At 57.4% G+C, this 17,609-nt stretch overlaps 1 protein-coding gene across 2 annotated transcripts; it reads left to right on the top strand.

Moving 5' to 3' along the window:
* The first annotated feature begins 2,500 nt into the window (after nucleotides 1–2,500).
* On the top strand, nucleotides 2,501–15,923 carry LOC134390704 (twinfilin-2). 2 transcript variants are annotated; one of them, XM_063114382.1, is made up of 8 exons: nucleotides 2,501–2,705; nucleotides 5,362–5,540; nucleotides 6,021–6,116; nucleotides 6,323–6,427; nucleotides 6,555–6,680; nucleotides 7,311–7,461; nucleotides 7,555–7,676; nucleotides 12,822–15,923. In XM_063114382.1, exons 1-8 carry the CDS (start codon nucleotides 2,609–2,611, stop codon nucleotides 15,906–15,908), a joined length of 3,963 nt encoding a protein of 1,320 aa, XP_062970452.1. In that variant the 5' UTR covers nucleotides 2,501–2,608; the 3' UTR covers nucleotides 15,909–15,923. The 2 variants fall into 2 exon arrangements, with proteins under 2 accessions (XP_062970452.1, XP_062970453.1); XM_063114383.1 differs by lacking the exon at nucleotides 12,822–15,923 and adding an exon at nucleotides 8,128–8,724 and having other exon boundaries at nucleotides 2,524–2,705.
* The last annotated feature ends 1,686 nt before the right edge of the window (nucleotides 15,924–17,609 follow it).

The raw sequence follows: 17,609 nt of genomic DNA, 5'->3' as shown, positions 1-17,609 counted from the left end.
CGCCCTGAGAGGATTTCCCTGGCTCCGCCTTCACCCCATGCAGGAGAAGGCAGGGGCCCGCGACAGGGCCAGCCTCCCACTAGGTGGGCCAGCCTCTCTCCAGGAGGAGCTGGAGGGGCGGGCCTCATGACTCAGCCCTGCAGGAGGGAACTGCTGCCTGGCCTGTCCCTTCCTTCCCCTTTGTCTGGTCCTAGCTGCTGCCTGTAACTGGGAGGTCATGGGAAGTTGCCTGCCCCCGCTGACAGGTCCTGTGGCCAGGATCCTGCCTCACTCTCTCATTTTCTACACAGTGAGACAGGCCTGCCTAGGAGATCCCTGGGGACTGGGCTGCCCTCCAGTCCTCCTTCTACCTGTGAGCAGCCCACTTCTTCCCATTTCTGGCCTGGGGAGGTGGCAGGAGAGATAGCCCTGGAGGACCAGGTGCCAGCCCTGTCCTGGCCGTTAGTGTGGATCTGCTGACCTCAGAGCGGGGCGGTGGAGGGACCTGTAACCTGAGGCTCATGGAGTTGAGGGGTAGTCAGGGTGGGGCGAGGGGCTCATGAATCTTTGATGATAGAGGCTCAGGTGTCCCAGGCCTTGCCTCTGGATTATTGATGGTGGTTGGGGGGTCATTGCGGGTGGGGTGAGGAGGGGTGTCTCTTCCCCTGCTGGGGTGTCAGTTTTCCCTGGTAACACTAGAAGAGACTTGTCAGTCTTTCCCTTGGGGGAGCTTCCTGGCCTCCCCTCTAGGAAGGTCTGAGCAGGTGGAAGGGGCAGCTTAGCACAGCCTGCACTGCCATCATTACAGTAATAAAAATTAATTGTTATTAATAGAGTCCCCCATTACTGAGCACTTTCTCCCATTTACTCTTCACCATAACCCTCTGGAGTTTGGCCATATAATCTCCATTTTATAGATGAGGTTGAGGTTGGGCCGGCCCGTGGCTCACTCGGGAGAGTGCGGTGTTGAGAACACCAAGGCCCCGGGTTCGGATCCCATATAGGGATGGCCGGTTAGCTCGCTGGCTGAGCGTGGTGCTGACAACACCAAGTCAAGGGTTAAGATCCCCTTACCGGTCATCTTTTAAAAAAAAAAAAAAAAAAAAATAGATGAGGTTGAGGTTCAGAGAGGTCAAGAGTCACACAGCTAAGGGACAGGTGGAGCCCCAGAGACTAGGCTTGGGGCCTCAGGGACCTGCTTGGGGTCTGCTGTTGGAAAGTTCTGTGCTGGCCCAGGGGGGCTATGTCCACCTGCCTGCCATTCCACACCATGCTGCTGTGAGCCCCAAGGGCTTTCTGGGCTCAGTTGGACCTCTGCCCACCCAGTGGCCTCAGAGGGTGGTACACAGCCTGAGGGCTAAGGCTGAGGGTCACTCTGCAAGGGGGGCACCTGAGGACATGATCAGAGTTTGTTTTCTTAAAGGCCCCCCCCCCCCCCGCCCCTGAGCTGCCCAGTCCAGGCCCTATAAATATTCTCTGACCTCAGCCCTCCAGCTGTGTTCCTGCTGGTATTCTCCTGACCCCTGGGCAGCCTGAAGGTCATGCTGGCCTATCCCTGCTCGCTCCAAGATCCTTGGATCCTTGGACCTTGGTTTCCCCATTTACTGATGGATCCACCACTAGTAGATCTGTGACTTCCCGTGGTTTCCTGGCTCTGACCATGATCCTTACCTCTGCACTCAGGTTCTTGGTCACTGCCTATCATCTTCCAGCTCTGCAGCCCAAGGACCAAGATGGAGTCTCTTTTGGGGAGTTCCTGGTAGCACTCTTCCTCCAGGAAGTCTTCCCTACTGCCTGAGGTTGGGGGCTTGCTGCCCCCTGGCAGGGCTTTGCGGGGGCCAGGGGTAGCTCCTCGTGGGCCACTCAGGGATAGGTAGGCAGGCTGGCTGGCTGGCAGGGGCTAGATGTGCATGCATGTGGGTCATGTGTGTCTGTATGTTTCTGTGTATACTTGGTATATCCTCTTGTCTGCACACATGCCTTAGCCAAGCTCTGCAGTTGCCTGCCTGTGTGTTTGTTAGCAACTGGGGACTGTATCTGTGTGTGTGTTTTCATGTTTGAACATGTATGTCCATTTACATTTGACCAGCTGAGTGTGTGTTCATGTATGAGGGTGTTTGCATGTATGCTCCTCGCTCTGTCATATACACATGTTGTTTACATTCACGCATGCTGGACTGAGTACGAGTTGCACGTGCTCTGTGCGTGTGAGTGGACATAGTGGGCAGTGCACAGTGGGGGCATTTGTCTGTGTGTTTTTGTGTCTGTGGATATGACAGTGTTGCGTGTTCCAGGTTAGCCCAGTGCTAGACCTCCCTGGGGGACAGGGGACAGGTGGGAGTCATTCATTCTGTGGCTGGTCTGGCTTGTCCCACCCAGAGCCTGCCCCATCTTTGGGTGGGCTGTCCCATCCTCACCCCGCCCCATCACCAGAGCTATCCCAGCCAGCATGCCACCCGCCTGCCACCTCTGCTGGCTAAATTTGGGAGCTTATGTTCAGTGGCCATCTCAGGTTCCCAGTCACATGGGGGGCCATATTTAACCCAGCTCCCAGCTCAGCCACCAGCCCCTGCAGGACAGAGCAGGCCCCAAAGTCTTCCCTGCCCACTCTGCCTGCTCATCCCCCACCATGTTTCTTGTTCTTGTAGCCACTGAGGAGCTGAAGGAATTCTTTGCCAAGGCACGGGCTGGCTCTATTCGGCTCATCAAAGTCGTCATTGAGGATGGTGAGTGCCCCCCATGGGCTAGGACATAGGTTGGGGCTGTACCCAGCTGCCTCTGGGGTGGGGGAAGGTGTGTGTTGGTTTCTGGTCCCCTCAGGACCTCAGTTTCTCCATCTGGGAATAGGGGTGAGGACACTCACAAAGAGGAGCCTCATAGGGGGGTGTTGGAGGTGGGCATGCTTATCACCCCTATTATGCAGAGCAGGAAACAAGCTGGGGTAGCAAAGAGAGCCCCATCCTGGGGTCCTGCATAGCCCCCACTGAAGCTGCATGGGCATTGAGGTGGACCTTGTCAGGGCACTGGGCTGGGCTGGGCAGGGGATAAGTGAGTCCAGGCACTGCCCCATGTGGCTAGTGCCACCCGTTTCTATATGTTTGTGGTCAGCAGGCCTGGTTTGGCTCAGCTGCCAGCCATGAGGAGATATAAGGAGACGCTGGGGCCCTTGCCTTGGGACGTGTCCCTATAATGGGGAACAGAGATGTGTCCAGCTCATTCTGAGAGCAGGATAAGAGGATTCCAGGCTTGGCTGGGCCTTGGCCTGAATCCTGGGGACCTGGTGGTTGCATAAGGGGCTGTGTTGGGGGTGCAGAGACTTGAGCTGAGGCTTGAAGTGGGGAGGGTTTGAGAAGGCAGAGGATTAGACTGAGGCTGGGTGGGGGGTTGGGGGTGGAGAACTCCCCCCTTCCCTCCATGCCAAGGGATGTTCCTGGAGCTGAGGGGTACAGACTCTGGGACTGGAAGTGGACCAAGGCCCCTGTAGGTCCTTACAGCCCTTCTTAATAGCCATGCTGTAGTGGGCCCTTTGGGGGCGTTCCTAGAATGGGCTTGGTGCCTAGCTGACTTTTTACATATGAGTTGGCTCAAAATAGGGTATACTCAGACCCAGAATTTACCTCAGCCTTTAGGGCCACAGTTATGCTGGGCTTTGTCCAGGGTCCCGAAATTCTGATGTCCTCAGAGGCTGGATAGGGGTCATTGTGGTAGGTCATGAGTAAAGGCCATAGCCTCCCCACTTTTAAAGAGGCAGTTGCACTCACTGGCCCAAGTCCTCAGCCCTCCCTTTCACCTCTCAGGAAAGACGTCCCTGCAAATTTTAAGTGGGAGGAATCTCTAGGTGGGCTTTCATCCCATCTGCATTCAACAGTTCAACAGTTGTTGGGGTACCTGGGAGTGCCCAGGAAGGTCCAGGCTCCCTGCCAGGCAGCTACTACCCATCTCCAACTGAGCATGGCCCCAGAGTGGCCAGAGGGCTTGATTTTTCTAGAGAAGCTATGAATTCCACTTCTATTTTTTTTTTTTTTTGAATTCCACTTCTTATGTAAAATGTCCTGGTTTGAGAATGTTGGCAATGAATTCAACAATGTTGGCAATGCTGTTGGAGCCAACTCAGCCCATGACTGCTCCCTCTACACATCCCCGGCACGCACACACACCCGCGCACAGGTCACCCAACACAAACACATGGCAACACGCAGCAGTGTGCCCTCAGCCACCAGCAATGTGGCCCCTCATGGACACCCACACACTGGGTGTCACTCTGACTCCAGCCTACCTGCACAGCTCCTCAGGGCACAGTCCCCACTATGCCACCTCCTGCTCCCCTAGGGCTCCTGTATGTGACTGCTGGTTTTCAACCCTGATCCCGCTTGAGTTCTGGGTGGGCAGGTGAGAAGGCTGAGGCCCACAGAGAGGTGGCTGGACTGATGGGCCTGGTAATATTGGGGCTCTTGGGCAGCTGGGCCTCTTGCCCCTATCAGGAGGGCCTGGTGGGCAGGTGCCAGACTCCCTGGCCAGGTTGTGATTGCTATTTTGCCTCAGTTTTTCCTCCAGCCTAGGTGTGCATGCCCAGGCTGGTGTTTGGTGCCCAGCCGAGGCCCCAGCCCACAGCCCACAGGTACAGCCTGATAGGCCCATTGTATGTCCAGCCTGATGTCTCCAATCACCCACTCTGCACCAGCCAGGGAGGTGACAGTCTTGTTAGGCCCAGGCCCTGGCTGCTTTTGGTTTATGACTTTTGGGGGAGGGGACCACAGCTGGTGAGAGTGGCAGCAGAATACCTGTTTATACAGCGTCTAGTAGGAACCCCTGCCTTCCTCTCTTCCAGATGCTTTTGCTCCTGCAGTTCCCTGGTGCCTGAGGCTGTGACACCACCTCCATCTGTGCATTTGTCCAGAGAGGGGTGTGCTGGGGTTCCACTGGAGCCCCAGGCTAAGGGAGGAGGGGAGCAGGAGGTGGCATGGTGGGGACTGTGCACTGAGTAACTGTGCCGGTAGGGTGGAGTCAGAGTGACACTCAGTATGTGGGTGTCCATGAGGGACCATGTTGTTGGTGGCTGTGGTCACACGACTGCGTGTGGTCATGTGCTTGTTTGTGTTGGGTGATCTGCACGTGCGTGTGAGCACATGCATGTGTGTGCTGGGGATGTGTAGAGGGAGCAACCCCCGGCTGGCAGATTTGTGCCCTTGTCCGTTGGCTCACTCACTTGCTGGTTCAGTCAAACAGCCTCATACTTTAAGGACTTGGGGATGCCAGGGAAGTGGGTAGGGTGGTCAGCGGGTCTGAGCCAACTTGGAAAGCCACAAGCAGAGGACAGAGGTCCACAGTCAGAGGGGAGGAGGGAGGTGGCAACTCTTTGGCTCACCCGGCCTCTGCCCCCAGAGCAGCTCGTGCTGGGTGCCTCACAGGAGCCGGTGGGCCGCTGGGACCAGGACTATGACAGGGCTGTGCTGCCACTGCTGGATGTCCAGCAGCCCTGCTACCTGCTCTACCGCCTCGACTCACAGAATGCTCAGGGCTTTGAGTGGCTCTTCCTTGCCTGGTCGCCTGATAATTCTCCCGTGAGTCCTTGGGACCCCTGCTCAGCACCAGGCTCAGGGCCAGTGGGGGAGTGGAGAGGGGAGCTGGGTCTGAGTGGGGTAACAGAGCCCTACCTCAGGAAGCTAAGGGGAGATACAGGTCTGCCCCAGGGAGGCTGAGTTTGGGGGACACAGGGCTGCCCTGGGGAGGCTGAGTTTGGGAGACACAGGCTGAGGGAAGAGATGTCAGGTCAGCCCCAGAGAGTCAGAGAGGGACAAGGCCCTGTGTTTGGAGCCCAGGGTCTTTAGAGGCCTCCCAGTGGCATCAGCCTGTCTCCTGGAGGCTGAGGATTGGGCTGGGCAAGGGCTCCCCCTGCTGGTGGGAGCCGTCCTGCTGCATCGTCACCTTCCCCTGGTGTGTACACAATGAGGTGACCGGGTCCTTTCCTGGAGGCTCCCACCTGTTCCTCTGGAGAGGCAGCACTGCCCAGAAAGGTCTCATGGTTTGGACCTGTCCTCCAGGTACGGCTGAAGATGCTGTATGCGGCCACACGGGCTACTGTGAAAAAGGAGTTTGGGGGCGGTCACATCAAGGATGAGCTCTTCGGAACTGTGAAGGTAGCCCCCCAGGCCACGACCCACCAGGCCAGGAACACGGGCCCAGAGGGTGGGACATTGTGTGGTGTCACAGAGCAAACCAGTGCCAGGCTTGGGGGTAAGATGGGAGGTCTGGGGAAGTCTGGGGTCTGCAAGCTGGGGTTCTCAGTGGACTTCCTCCAGCCTAGACTGAGGTGCCCATTTATTCTCTGCCTTTGCCCCCGCAGGATGACCTCTCCTTTGCTGGTTACCAGAAGCACCTGTCGTCCTGTGCGGCACCTGCCCCATTGACCTCAGCTGAGAGAGAGCTTCAGCAGATCCGTATCAATGAGGTGGGCGTGCCACGTAGGGTATGCAGAAGGCCACATCAGGCCCAGCTGGTGGAGCCTGTGCTCCCCAGTGGGCCACATCCTGGTTTGGGTATGTGAGAGCTCCCCTCACTGTTCCCCTGCCCCTCAGGTGAAGACAGAGATCAGTGTGGAAAGCAAGCACCAGACCCTGCAGGGCCTCGCCTTCCCCCTGCAGCCTCAGGCCCAGCGGGCGCTTCAGCAGCTTAAACAGAAGATAATCAACTACATCCAGCTGGTGGGTGCCCGTTTTCCTAATACATACACGTTTTTCTGGCACATACACATGGGGGGCACACATGCCCCCACCACTACTTCCACTCATGCACATGTGCAAATATGCATAGTGCCCCCCTCCCACCAGCCTGCAGCCTGTCCACTTCAACTCATCCATGTGCTCATGGGAACACACTGTCCACCCCCCTGTCCCCCATGTGTACATGGATGCACTCTGTCCACCTGCCGCCCCAGGCCCTGCTCACACACAGGTAGCCCTGTGAGCACACTGCCCCATTCCGCTCTCTACACATACTCACCCTGAGTTCACACTGACCCCTCCACCCTGAGCCTCTTCCTGTCCCAGTGGCAATGCCTCTCTGAGGATGAGACCCTCCACACTGAACCGTCCCCTGCCCTTGGTGGGAGTTCCTTCTCTAGAGGAGCCTTCAAAGGGGCAGAGTTAGGGCTGAGCTCTGGAATGGCCTCTTCAGAGGGATCTCCATAGAAAGACAGCCATCGGGGAGGGGAGTCCTGGAATCACAAGGAGGCTCCTGTCTACCAGTCAGTCCTACTTTGGGCATCTTATTTGGTAGTGTGGGCCTGGGCCTCCTCTACCTGGTCCCTCATGTCTCCTCCTGCCCCTTGGCAGAAGCTGGATCTGGAGCGGGAGACCATCGAGCTGGTACACACAGAGCCCACAGATGTGTCCCAGCTGCCCTCACGAGTGCCCCGAGATGCTGCCCGCTACCACTTCTTCCTCTACAAGCACACCCATGAGGGTGACCCCCTCGAGTCTGTGGGTGAGTGGCCACAGTGGACCCCCAAGCTGTGGGAGGCAAAGGTCAGTGGGTTTCCCAGGCCTGCCAGGCTCACCTCCCCATCCCCACCCCCAGTGTTCATCTACTCGATGCCGGGCTACAAGTGCAGCATCAGGGAGCGCATGCTCTACTCCAGCTGCAAGAGCCGCCTCCTTGACTCTGTAGAGCAGGACTTCCACCTGGAGGTCTCCAAGAAGGTGGGTGCCCATCCCCAGGGCCTTATCTCCCAGGGCCCTGTCACCCCACCCTCTGTGTGGGTCAATGGAGGCCTGAGACGACAACAGAGCAAGGATCACTGCTGCTGTGTTGGGTGGACGGGGAACCTGTGGCCCAAGGGGCGACACGCATTGCCCAAGGCTGCCAGCCAGTTGGTGGCACAGAGCCCCCAAGCCCTGGCCACCACATCTTCTTCTTTCCTTGGGTCTGGAGAGTGGGGAGGGGGTGACCCAGGCAAGCAGAGTCCAAAATATACAGGACAGCAGGCTCTAGGCTCTGTGTCCCTGGAGGTGGCATTCTAGCTGGGGATCTGAGAGGAGACCCCAGGTTTGGGGTGTGGGAAATCAAAGGGGTGCTCCAGGAGTGGGGTTACTAGGATGGTATGTGTTTGGGCTCCCACCACTGTGTTGACCACTGCCTTGCCCCATGCAGATTGAGATTGGCGATGGGGCGGAGCTGACAGCTGAATTCCTCTACGACGAGGTGCACCCCAAGCAGCATGCCTTCAAACAGGCCTTTGCCAAGCCCAAGGGCCCAGGAGGCAAGCGAGGCCACAAGCGCCTCATCCGTGGCCCTGGCGAGAATGGAGATGACAGCTAGGTGTCTGGGCTCGTGCCGGGCAGTGTGTGGACTATGGGGCTGCCCACCCCACTGCTCCCTGCCACCTCTCTCCTTCCCAGCCTGGGCTCCAGGGAAGCGCTTCCTGTGGGATAGGAGGGCTGGTGGCTGAACACACTCACAGCTTCCGAGGGCCATCGAGCTGGCATTTGTGACCCTTACCCATTGCTGTCCCTGACTCTCATCTGTGTGCCCAGGTCAGCTTGGGGCCCTGCCTGGCTGGCTGAAGAGGGCTGGATGGGGCTTCTGGCATGAACCTGGCCTCCAGGGGAATTGAGACTAGGGGTCTCAGCGCAGCCCAGAAGCCTTTGGCCACAAGGGGTGGGGTCAGTCATGGCTGGGGCAGGGGTTACTGCAGGACAGAATGGTTGAATGCTGTATTTTCTAAAGAATAAAATATTTTTAAATCAAGATCTAAGCCTGGCTCTGAGAGATCACAAATGGCCCTGTACATACAATGCCCTCTCCCAACTCAGAAGAGGACTGGCCCTGCTAGGTGGAGCCCCAGCACTCCCCATCGTGGGTGTATGGGGAGGCTGTGTCTGTGTGGGAGGGCACAGGCCTTACGCAGGCCCTCTGGTTGACAAGAGCCCTACCCAAAAGGCAGGCAAACTTCCACTGTGATATGGGGGATCTTTGTGTATTTATTTCCTCTGGCTGCTGTAACAAATTACCACAAACCTAGTGGCTTAAAAAACCAGAACTTTATTCTGTCACAACTCTAGAGGCCAGAAGTCTGGAATGAATCTTACAGGGCTAAAGTCAAGGAGTTGGCAGGGCTGGTTCCTTCTGGAGGCCTCAGGAGAACCCATTTCCTTATCCTTTCCTGCTGCTAGAGACTGCCTGCATTCCTTGGCTTGTGGCCCCTTCCTCCATCTTCAAAGCCAGAGCAGAGGCATCTTCTCCGATTCTGTTTCCCTCTACTTCTGTGGTCACATGGCCTTCTGTGGCTCGATCTCCCTCTGTCTCCATTCTATAAGGGACACTTGTGATTACATTCATCCTCCTCCCACCCCTGCCTATAATCCAGGATGACCTCCCCATCTCAATATCCTTAACTTAATCACATCTGCAAAGTCCCCTTTACCATGTAAGGTAATGTGCTCCCCAGGTCAAGGGATTAGGACATGGACCTCCGTGAGAGACATCATTCTGTCTACCACACTGGATAAGGGTTCTTCTCATGGAGTTTCCCAGCACCCTGGACAGATGTTTCTGTGGTCATCTGTAGCTTGCTGTCTGCAGTCTGTATGTGTCCTCGAGTGTGTGTGTACAGCCTTCTCTGTCACTTCATGGTCTTTCTCCAGCACCTGCTTTCCTGCCCCTAAGGGAGGCAGGGTGGCTATGGAAGGGATGGTGGGCTGGATCCCTTGTCCTAACTAGAGACTCTGGGAAAATATTCCTGGGGCTTGGTGTTCAGCAGGAGCCAGAGCAGTATTCTATAGCTCTGGGAAGTAGGTGGAAGGCTCCTCCCATCCCAGGTGGGCAGGGCCAGAGGCATGGGATTGACAGCTGCGATTCAGCGGCTCAGTGGACTGGCTCAGGGCAGTGTCCCATTCTAGGGCCTTTCTCAGTACCTGTTAACGCGCCTAGGATTGCAGTGGGGAGAGCTGGGACTGTAGCTAGAAGAGGTTATGTAGACCCAGAAGAGGCTTGTCCTTGCCCATCTAAACACTGGTTCCCAGGCAGGCAGGAAGACGACGCCACCACCCCATGCTGCTGAGCTAGCTGGATGCCTGGCACCTCAGAGCCTGCCTGCGATGACACCCACCCAGAAGTGTGCCTGGGAGGAGCGGGTGGTAGATGAGCAACCCTGCCTCCTCCCAGCAGAAGCCCCATGGGTTCTTTTGTTCATTCATTCATTCATTAGCCTTCACTCAGAGACACCCTCTCTGTGCCTCAGGCCTCCAGAAGGAACCAGCCCTGCCAACTCCTTGACTTTAGCCCTGTAAGACTCACTTCAGACTTCTGGCCTCTAGAACTGTGACAGAGTAAAGTTCTGGTTTTTTAAGCTACTAGTTTGTGGTAATTTGTTACAGCAGCCAGAGGAAATAAATACACCCAGATCCCCTATATCACAGTGCTGGAGACCCATAGATTCAGCAAATGTTGAGCACCTACTATGTGCTGGGCACTGTACAAACAGAAGATCCCTACATCAAGAAGCTGATATTCAGCAGGGAGTAATACAACATACCATGAAAACTCAGTGACACAGTGTGTTAGCAGTTGAAAAAATGTTTTGACAAGGAGAAAAATGGAGCAGGCAAAGGGGCTCAGGAGTGTCAGATCTGGGGTGGGAGGTTTATAAGAAAGTCAAGGAAGGCCTCATTGAGGGGGTGACATGTTAGCAGAGACTGAAAGGAGGCAAAGGAAGAACCACATGAGAATCTGGGAAAAGAGCTTCCATGCAGAGGGAACACCACGTTCAAAGGCCCTGAGGCAGGGGAGTGCAAGTGTGTTCAGCAACAGCAAGGAGGCCAGCGTGGCTGGAGAGGGGCCAGGGCGGCAGTGAGAGGGCAGGTCCTATAGGATGTTGTTGACTATTATGGGGACTGTGGCTTAGACTCCAGGGACAGCCATGGAGGGGTCTGAGCAGAGGAGGGGCCCAATGTGACTTAGGTTTGCACCGGTCTCTCAGGGACCCATTGTGGGCTGTGAGAGCGGAAGCAGACAACCAGGAAGGTGGCAGTGCCTGCACTGGCCTAGGCAAGAGATGATGGCGGCTCAGACCAGGCTCACGGGCAGGTGCCGGGTGGCAGGCAGATTCTGAAGGTGGAGTCAGCAGGACGTGCTGAGGGCTCCCGGGTTACCCCGAGGCTTTGGGCCTGAGTAGTGTGAGGTATAATCACCTGGATTAGAAGGAGCCAGCTGCGTGCCTGCCCTCAAGGAGCCCCAGCTGGAGTGATGTGGTTTGTTCTCTGGTGGGACACAAGAGGCACTGGGGATGTGGAAGAGGAGGCCCCATTACTGGAAGAGGTCGCTGCAGAGAAGGCAGGTGCAGTCCCAGCTTCCTGCTCATGCTGCCCCACCCCGGGGCATGCAAGGCCCCACAGAGCTCTGGGGACAGGGCCAGCAAGGGCAGGAAAGGACAGGTCGGGGATCTCTGTCCTGGGAGTACTGACTGTGGAGCAGGAGCTGAGGTGTGAGGGTGAAAGAGTCTTCCTGCGACATGGGAGGGGCCTGGCACAGGTGTCAGCGCCTGGCCCAGGTCTGCTGCTATCTGGAATTCCCATCTCTCATGACCTGAGACTGGGCTCTGGGCCTTCCTCCTCCCCACAACTCCCAGAGGACAGGTGTGAGGGAGGCCCATGTGGGACACAGGCTGCCTGAGGGGGGAGTGGAAAGAGGAAGGGCTGAAGGGGCTGTCTGCCATGCAAATGGCCTCTGACTCACTGCACCCTCACTCTCTGTGCCCGCCACCTGTGGGGGTGAGGGAGGGACTTACTAGGCTGTTGTGAAATTCTCACTTCCTCTGTTCTCTGAGCCCTGGGAAGGGGCCCTGAGTGCAGAGCATCCTTCCTGCAGCTGCTGCCTGGTCTGCCAGCCAGACCCGCTGGAAAAGCCCTCACTCCTCATCATGGTAGGACAGCAGCTCTCAGCCCCCTGGGGAAGGGGACAGCCTGGGAAGGGGTGGGAAAGAGGCAGGTTTGGCAGCTGCAGGAAACAGCAAAAGGGGCAGTCACCTATGTGGCCCTGGGATACTCACTGAACCCTGAAGACATCAGAGAAGAAGCTCTTTTCTGAGCAGTGCGATCCAAACCCACTGGGTGGATGAAGACGCTCAGGTCTGGGGCCTCAGTCTGTGGTGGAGCTGGGCTGCAAGCCCAGGTTTGGATGCTCAGGGCTGCGCTCTGTCTGACACTTGCAGCCCACCCCTCCCTCAGATCTGCTCTGACCCATAGAGGTTGAGGGCTCTCAGGATGGGCGAGGCAGGTAGAGGGTGAAAGAGCTTGGCAGTGCCAGCCTCGCTAGGGTTCCTGGTGGAGACTCTTATTCCTACCTGGGTCTTGGTCAAAGGGAGAGGAGGGATGAGGGGAGGCTGGTGGAGGGCAGAGAGGGGACTTCAGGGTGGCTGGAGGGAAGGAAGCCAGCTGCCACATTGCCTGGGGGAAGGAGAAATAACCTCTGAGGAGAGGAAGGGGAAAGTTAGGGAGAGGTCCAGCAGGCCCATGGCCACTTTGCCTGTCCTTCCTATCTAGCTGGGATTTGGTTATGAGTGAAAGTCCCAAATCATGAGTCCAGATTCCAGGTTTCAGTCCTGGTTCTGAGTCCACATTCTGAGTCAGAGGCTGAGTCTGACTTCCCTCAAGTTCAGGCTTCTTCTCAGCCTTGGAGGGGTGAGGAGGGGGCTCACAGCCAGGGAGGAAGGCACGTCAGCAGCCTCTGTGGGGAGGGCTTGGAGAGAGGGGGTTGGAAGCCCTGCTTGGAAGACCCTCATGAAGTGGAGTGGGTAGAGGTGGAGTTGGGGGCTGGACACTCACACAGCCCCCCCCCCCAACCTCCAGGGCCCCTGCCGCAGAGCCCTGCATCCCCCATCTCTCCTGGTGCAGGCTGCAACACTGGCTGTGGCCCTGGCCCTCGGCACCCTGCCTGCCTTCCTGCCCTGTGAGCTCCAGCCACACGGCCAGGTGAGCTGCAACTGGCTGTTCCTGAAGTCCGTGCCCCGTTTCTCTGCTGCGGCGCCCTGTAGCAACGTCACCAGTCTTTCCTTGCTCTCCAACCGCATCCACCACCTCCACGACTCTGACTTCACCCATCTGTCCAGCCTGCGGAGGCTCAACCTCAAGTGGAACTGCCCACCGGCCAGCCTCAGCCCCATGCATTTCCCCTGCCACATGACCATCGAGCCCAACACCTTCCTGGCCGTGCCCACCCTGGAGGAGCTGAACCTCAGCTACAATGGCATCACGACTGTGCCTGCCCTGCCCAAATCCCTTGTGTCCCTATCCCTGAGCCGCACCAACATCCTGATGCTAGACCCCTCCAGTCTTGCTGGCCTGAATGCCCTGCGTTTCCTATTCATGGATGGCAACTGCTACTACAAGAATCCCTGTGGGCGGGCAGTGGAGGTGGCCCCAGGCGCCCTCCTTGGCCTGAGCAACCTCACCCACCTGTCGCTCAAGTACAACAACCTCACAGTGGTGCCCCGCAACCTGCCCCCCAGTCTGGAGCACCTACTGTTGTCCTACAACCACATTGTCAAACTGGCACCTGGAGACCTGGCCAGTCTGACCGCCCTGCGTGTGCTTGACGTGGGTGGGAACTGCCGACGCTGTGACCATGCCCGCAACCCCTGTGTGGAGTGTCCTTATCATTCCCTCCAGCTACACCCCGATACTTTCAGCCACCTGGGCCATCTCGAAGGCCTGGTGTTGAAGGACAGTTCTCTCTACAGTCTGGACTCCAGATGGTTTCGTGGTCTGGGCAACCTCACAGTGCTGGACCTGAGTGAGAACTTCCTCTATGACTGCATCACCTATACCATGGCCTTCCAGGGCCTGGCACAGTTGCGCAAGCTCAACCTGTCTTTCAATTACCAGAAGAGGGTGTCTTTTGCCCACCTGCATTTGGCACCCTCCTTTGGGAGCCTGATCTCACTGCGGGAGCTGGACATGCATGGCATCTTCTTCCGCTCACTCAGTGAGACCACACTCCGACCGCTGGTCCACCTGCCCATGCTCCAGAATCTGCATCTGCAGATGAACTTCATCAACCAGGCCCAGCTTAGCATTTTCGGGGCCTTCCCCAGCTTGCGCTGCGTGGACCTGTCAGACAACCGAATCAGCGGAGCTTCAAAGCTGGTGGCCACCACAGGGAAGGCAGATGGCAGGGAGAAGATCTGGCTGCGGTCTGGGGATCTTGCTTTAGCCCCACTGGACACTCCCAGCTCTGAGGACTTCATGCCCAGCTGCAAGACCCTTGATTTCACCTTGGACCTGTCACGGAACAACCTGGTGACAGTCCAGCCAGGGATGTTTGCCCAGCTCTCACACCTCCAGTGCCTGCGCCTGAGCCACAACAGCATTGCGCAGGCTGTCAATGGCTCGCAGTTCCTGCCACTAACCAGACTGAGGGTGCTGGACCTGTCCCATAACAAGCTGGACCTGTACCATGGGCGCTCGTTCACGGAGCTGCCACGACTGGAGGCCCTGGACCTCAGCTACAACAGCCAGCCCTTCAGCATGCAGGGTATAGGCCACAACCTCAGCTTTGTGGCCCAGTTGCCCACCCTGCGCTACCTCAGCCTGGCGCACAATGACATCCACAGCCGTGTGTCCCAGCAGCTCTGCAGCACTTCCCTGAGGGCCCTGGACTTCAGCGGCAATGACCTGAACCGTATGTGGGCCGAAGGAGACCTCTACCTTCACTTCTTCCAAGGCCTGAAAGGTTTGGTCCGGTTGGACCTGTCCCAGAATCACCTGCACACCCTCCTTCCCCGCAACCTGGACAACCTCCCCAAGAGCCTGCAGCTGCTGCATCTCCGTGACAATTACCTGGCCTTCTTTAACTGGAGCAGCCTGGCCCTCCTACCCAACTTGGAAGCCCTAGACCTGGCAGGAAATCAGCTGAAGGCTCTGACCAATGGCAGCCTGCCCGCTGGCATGCGGCTGAAGAGGCTGGACCTCAGCAGCAACAGCATCAGCTTCGTGGCCTCTGGCTTCTTTGCCCTGGCTGTGGAGCTGCGAGAGCTCAACCTCAGTGACAATGCCCTCAAGACGGTGGAGGCCTCCTGGTTTGGGCCCCTGGTGGGTGCCCTGAAAATACTAGACGTGAGTGCCAACCCTCTGCACTGTGCCTGTGGGGCGGCCTTTGTGGACTTCCTGCTGGAGGTGCAGGCTGCCGTGCCGGGTCTGCCCAGCCACGTGAAGTGTGGCAGTCCAGGCCAGCTCCAGGGCCACAGCATCTTCGCGCAGGACCTGCGCCTCTGCCTGGATGAGGCCCTCTCCTGGGACTGTTTTGGCCTCTCGCTGCTGGTGGTGGCTCTGGGCCTGGCTGTGCCTCTGCTGCACCACCTTTGCGGCTGGGACCTCTGGTACTGCTTCTACCTGTGCCTCGCCTGGCTTCCCCGGCAGGGGCAGCGGGGCAAGGACGCCCTTCCCTATGATGCCTTCGTGGTCTTCGACAAGGCGCAGAGCGCGGTGGCTGACTGGGTGTACAATGAGCTGCGGGGGCGGCTGGAGGAGCGTCGTGGGCGCCGGGCGCTCCGCCTGTGTCTGGAGGAGCGCGACTGGCTTCCCGGCAAGACGCTCTTCGAGAACCTGTGGGCCTCGGTCTATGGCAGCCACAAGACACTGTTCGTGTTGGCCCACACGGACCGGGTCAGTGGCCTCTTGCGTGCCAGCTTCCTGCTGGCACAGCAGCGCCTGCTGGAGGACCGCAAGGACGTCGTGGTGCTGGTGATCTTGCGCCCTGACGCCCGCCGCTCCCGCTACGTGCAGCTGCGCCAGCGCCTCTGCCGCCGGAGTGTCCTCTTCTGGCCCCACCAGCCCAGTGGACAGAGCAGCTTCTGGGCCCAGCTGGGCACGGCCCTGACCAGGGACAATCGTCACTTCTATAACCGAAACTTCTGCCGGGGACCCATGGCCGAATAGCCCAGAGCAACAGTCCTGCACGGCCCCACTTCTACCCTCACCTGCTTCTCTGCCTGCAGTGCCCTATCCTCCTTCCCTCTGCAGTTCCACTGCTCTCTGCCTTCCCCACCCCTCACACCTCAATAAATGCTACTGGAGACCAGACGGCTAACCCTGAGGCTAGGGTTAACCTGGAGGTGTGGGTGGGGGATGGAAGGGAGGATTGTCCAGGCCTTCATAAAGAGGGATGAGATAGTTTGGGGGAAATTGCCATAGAAAAGGATAGGACAAAAGTCTGCAGGACAGGGAAACTGTTAAGGGCAGTTTAGTTCATGGACATGTTTCCAAATCTGATTACGGTCACTGAATGTGGTCTTGGTTCTTCCCAGAGAGCAGGGTAGGTCTCCTGCCCCTTTCAGCTACACCCCAAATGCCTTACCCTACCCTTCTCAGGCAGACCAGGTAGCCCCCTGCCAGACTTGGGTCAGTGCCCCTCTGTTGTGTATTGGTCTCGGGTATATGCCTCCCTCACCTACTGGACTGAAAGTGCCTAGAGGGCAAAAACCTCGCAGGCCTGGTTCATTTCTGGCCCTCAGCAAAGACCGGAGAGGCAGCAGCCGAGGGGGGGAACAAAGTGTAAGGGACAAGAGGAATTTGTGGCAAATTCAGAGGGATGATTGCGCCCTCTGGTGGCCATACCTGTGCTGGGCGAAGAAGGCTGGCCCAGACTGGGGAGAGGAAGGCTTGTGGGTGTATCCCTGTGGCAGGGAGCTGGGAGCCACAGAAGATTCTAGGGTGAGCTCACAATCCATCCTTTTCTGTTTCCACCTAGAGATACATGCTGGGTCTCTCTGTTCTGATATCAAAGGGACACCTAGGTGAGCTGCCACCTGGCTACAGTGATGAACTGATTTCACTTATGTGGGAGACTCAGCCACATCTGACCAGGATGGAGAATGTGTGCATGTTTCTATTTTTGATATACAGTGTACATTTCAGGGTACAGCTGGGAACCACGAGACCAGTGTTTGGAGACAGCCTGTTTAGGGTCTGTACACAGCAAGTGTGTGTGGAGTCGTGGGTAGTGTCAGGCCTGGAGCCTTTGAGAAGCCTTGTCCTGGGCTGGCTGCCTACACCATCACCACAAACAAACCTGCTTGTTGAGGAGCAGGGGAGAAACTTGCAGCCTGACAGTCAGAACCTGGGCCTGAGGTTGAACCAGTTTGGCTGGCCCAGGCCAGTTTGGGATCTGCTCAACCACTCAGGGCCTTTGTGGGGAGGTTGGAGCTAGCTGCAGACAGCTGATTTTGCAGCCTGATTGTGGGCAGCCCTTAGGGAGGGGAGTGGTTTTCTTTCTCCTCCCTCCAGGGCATAGCTGTGAGGGAAGTAGAGGCCACCTTCCTTTTTCTGATTTGGGCATCAGAGCTCCTGTGTGTGCCAGAGTTCCCTTTTATCTGCTCAACTGAAAGACAGAAGGAGGGCCTACCAACTGGAAGCCCTGCATGGGCTCTGACCTGTGTACCTCTTTGGCCTGGTGCCTGGGGAGAAAAAAAAACCAGTGAAGTCTTTTCCCCCAGGCTGGAGACAGGGGGAGTCCCCTGTTGAGTGGCTCTGAAAGTATCCTGGCCACAACCAGGAGCAGGAGCAGGAAGCAGGGCCCTGTCCAGAGCACCATATTTTGCATGTAGGAAGTACGGCCTGCCTATCTTTCAGGATAGCCAA

Source organism: Cynocephalus volans, chromosome 11 (assembly GCF_027409185.1).
Source record: "Cynocephalus volans isolate mCynVol1 chromosome 11, mCynVol1.pri, whole genome shotgun sequence".
In the NCBI taxonomy this organism is placed as follows: domain Eukaryota; kingdom Metazoa; phylum Chordata; class Mammalia; order Dermoptera; family Cynocephalidae; genus Cynocephalus; species Cynocephalus volans.
The sequence above is the reverse complement of the archived record's forward strand: the minus strand, read 5'-3'. Positions and strand labels throughout refer to the sequence as shown.

What these genes read in the sequence shown, in the direction of transcription:
- LOC134390704 (XM_063114382.1), top strand. Translation starts at nt 2,609, where the DNA reads ATGTTTCTTGTTCTTGTAGCCACTGAGGAGCTGAAGGAATTCTTTGCC. An exon ending in CAAAGTCGTCATTGAGGATG is followed by an intron (nt 2,706 to 5,361) that starts GTGAGTGCCCCC and finishes CTCTGCCCCCAG; the next exon opens with AGCAGCTCGTGCTGGGTGCC. An exon ending in AGCAGATCCGTATCAATGAG is followed by an intron (nt 6,428 to 6,554) that starts GTGGGCGTGCCA and finishes CCTGCCCCTCAG; the next exon opens with GTGAAGACAGAGATCAGTGT.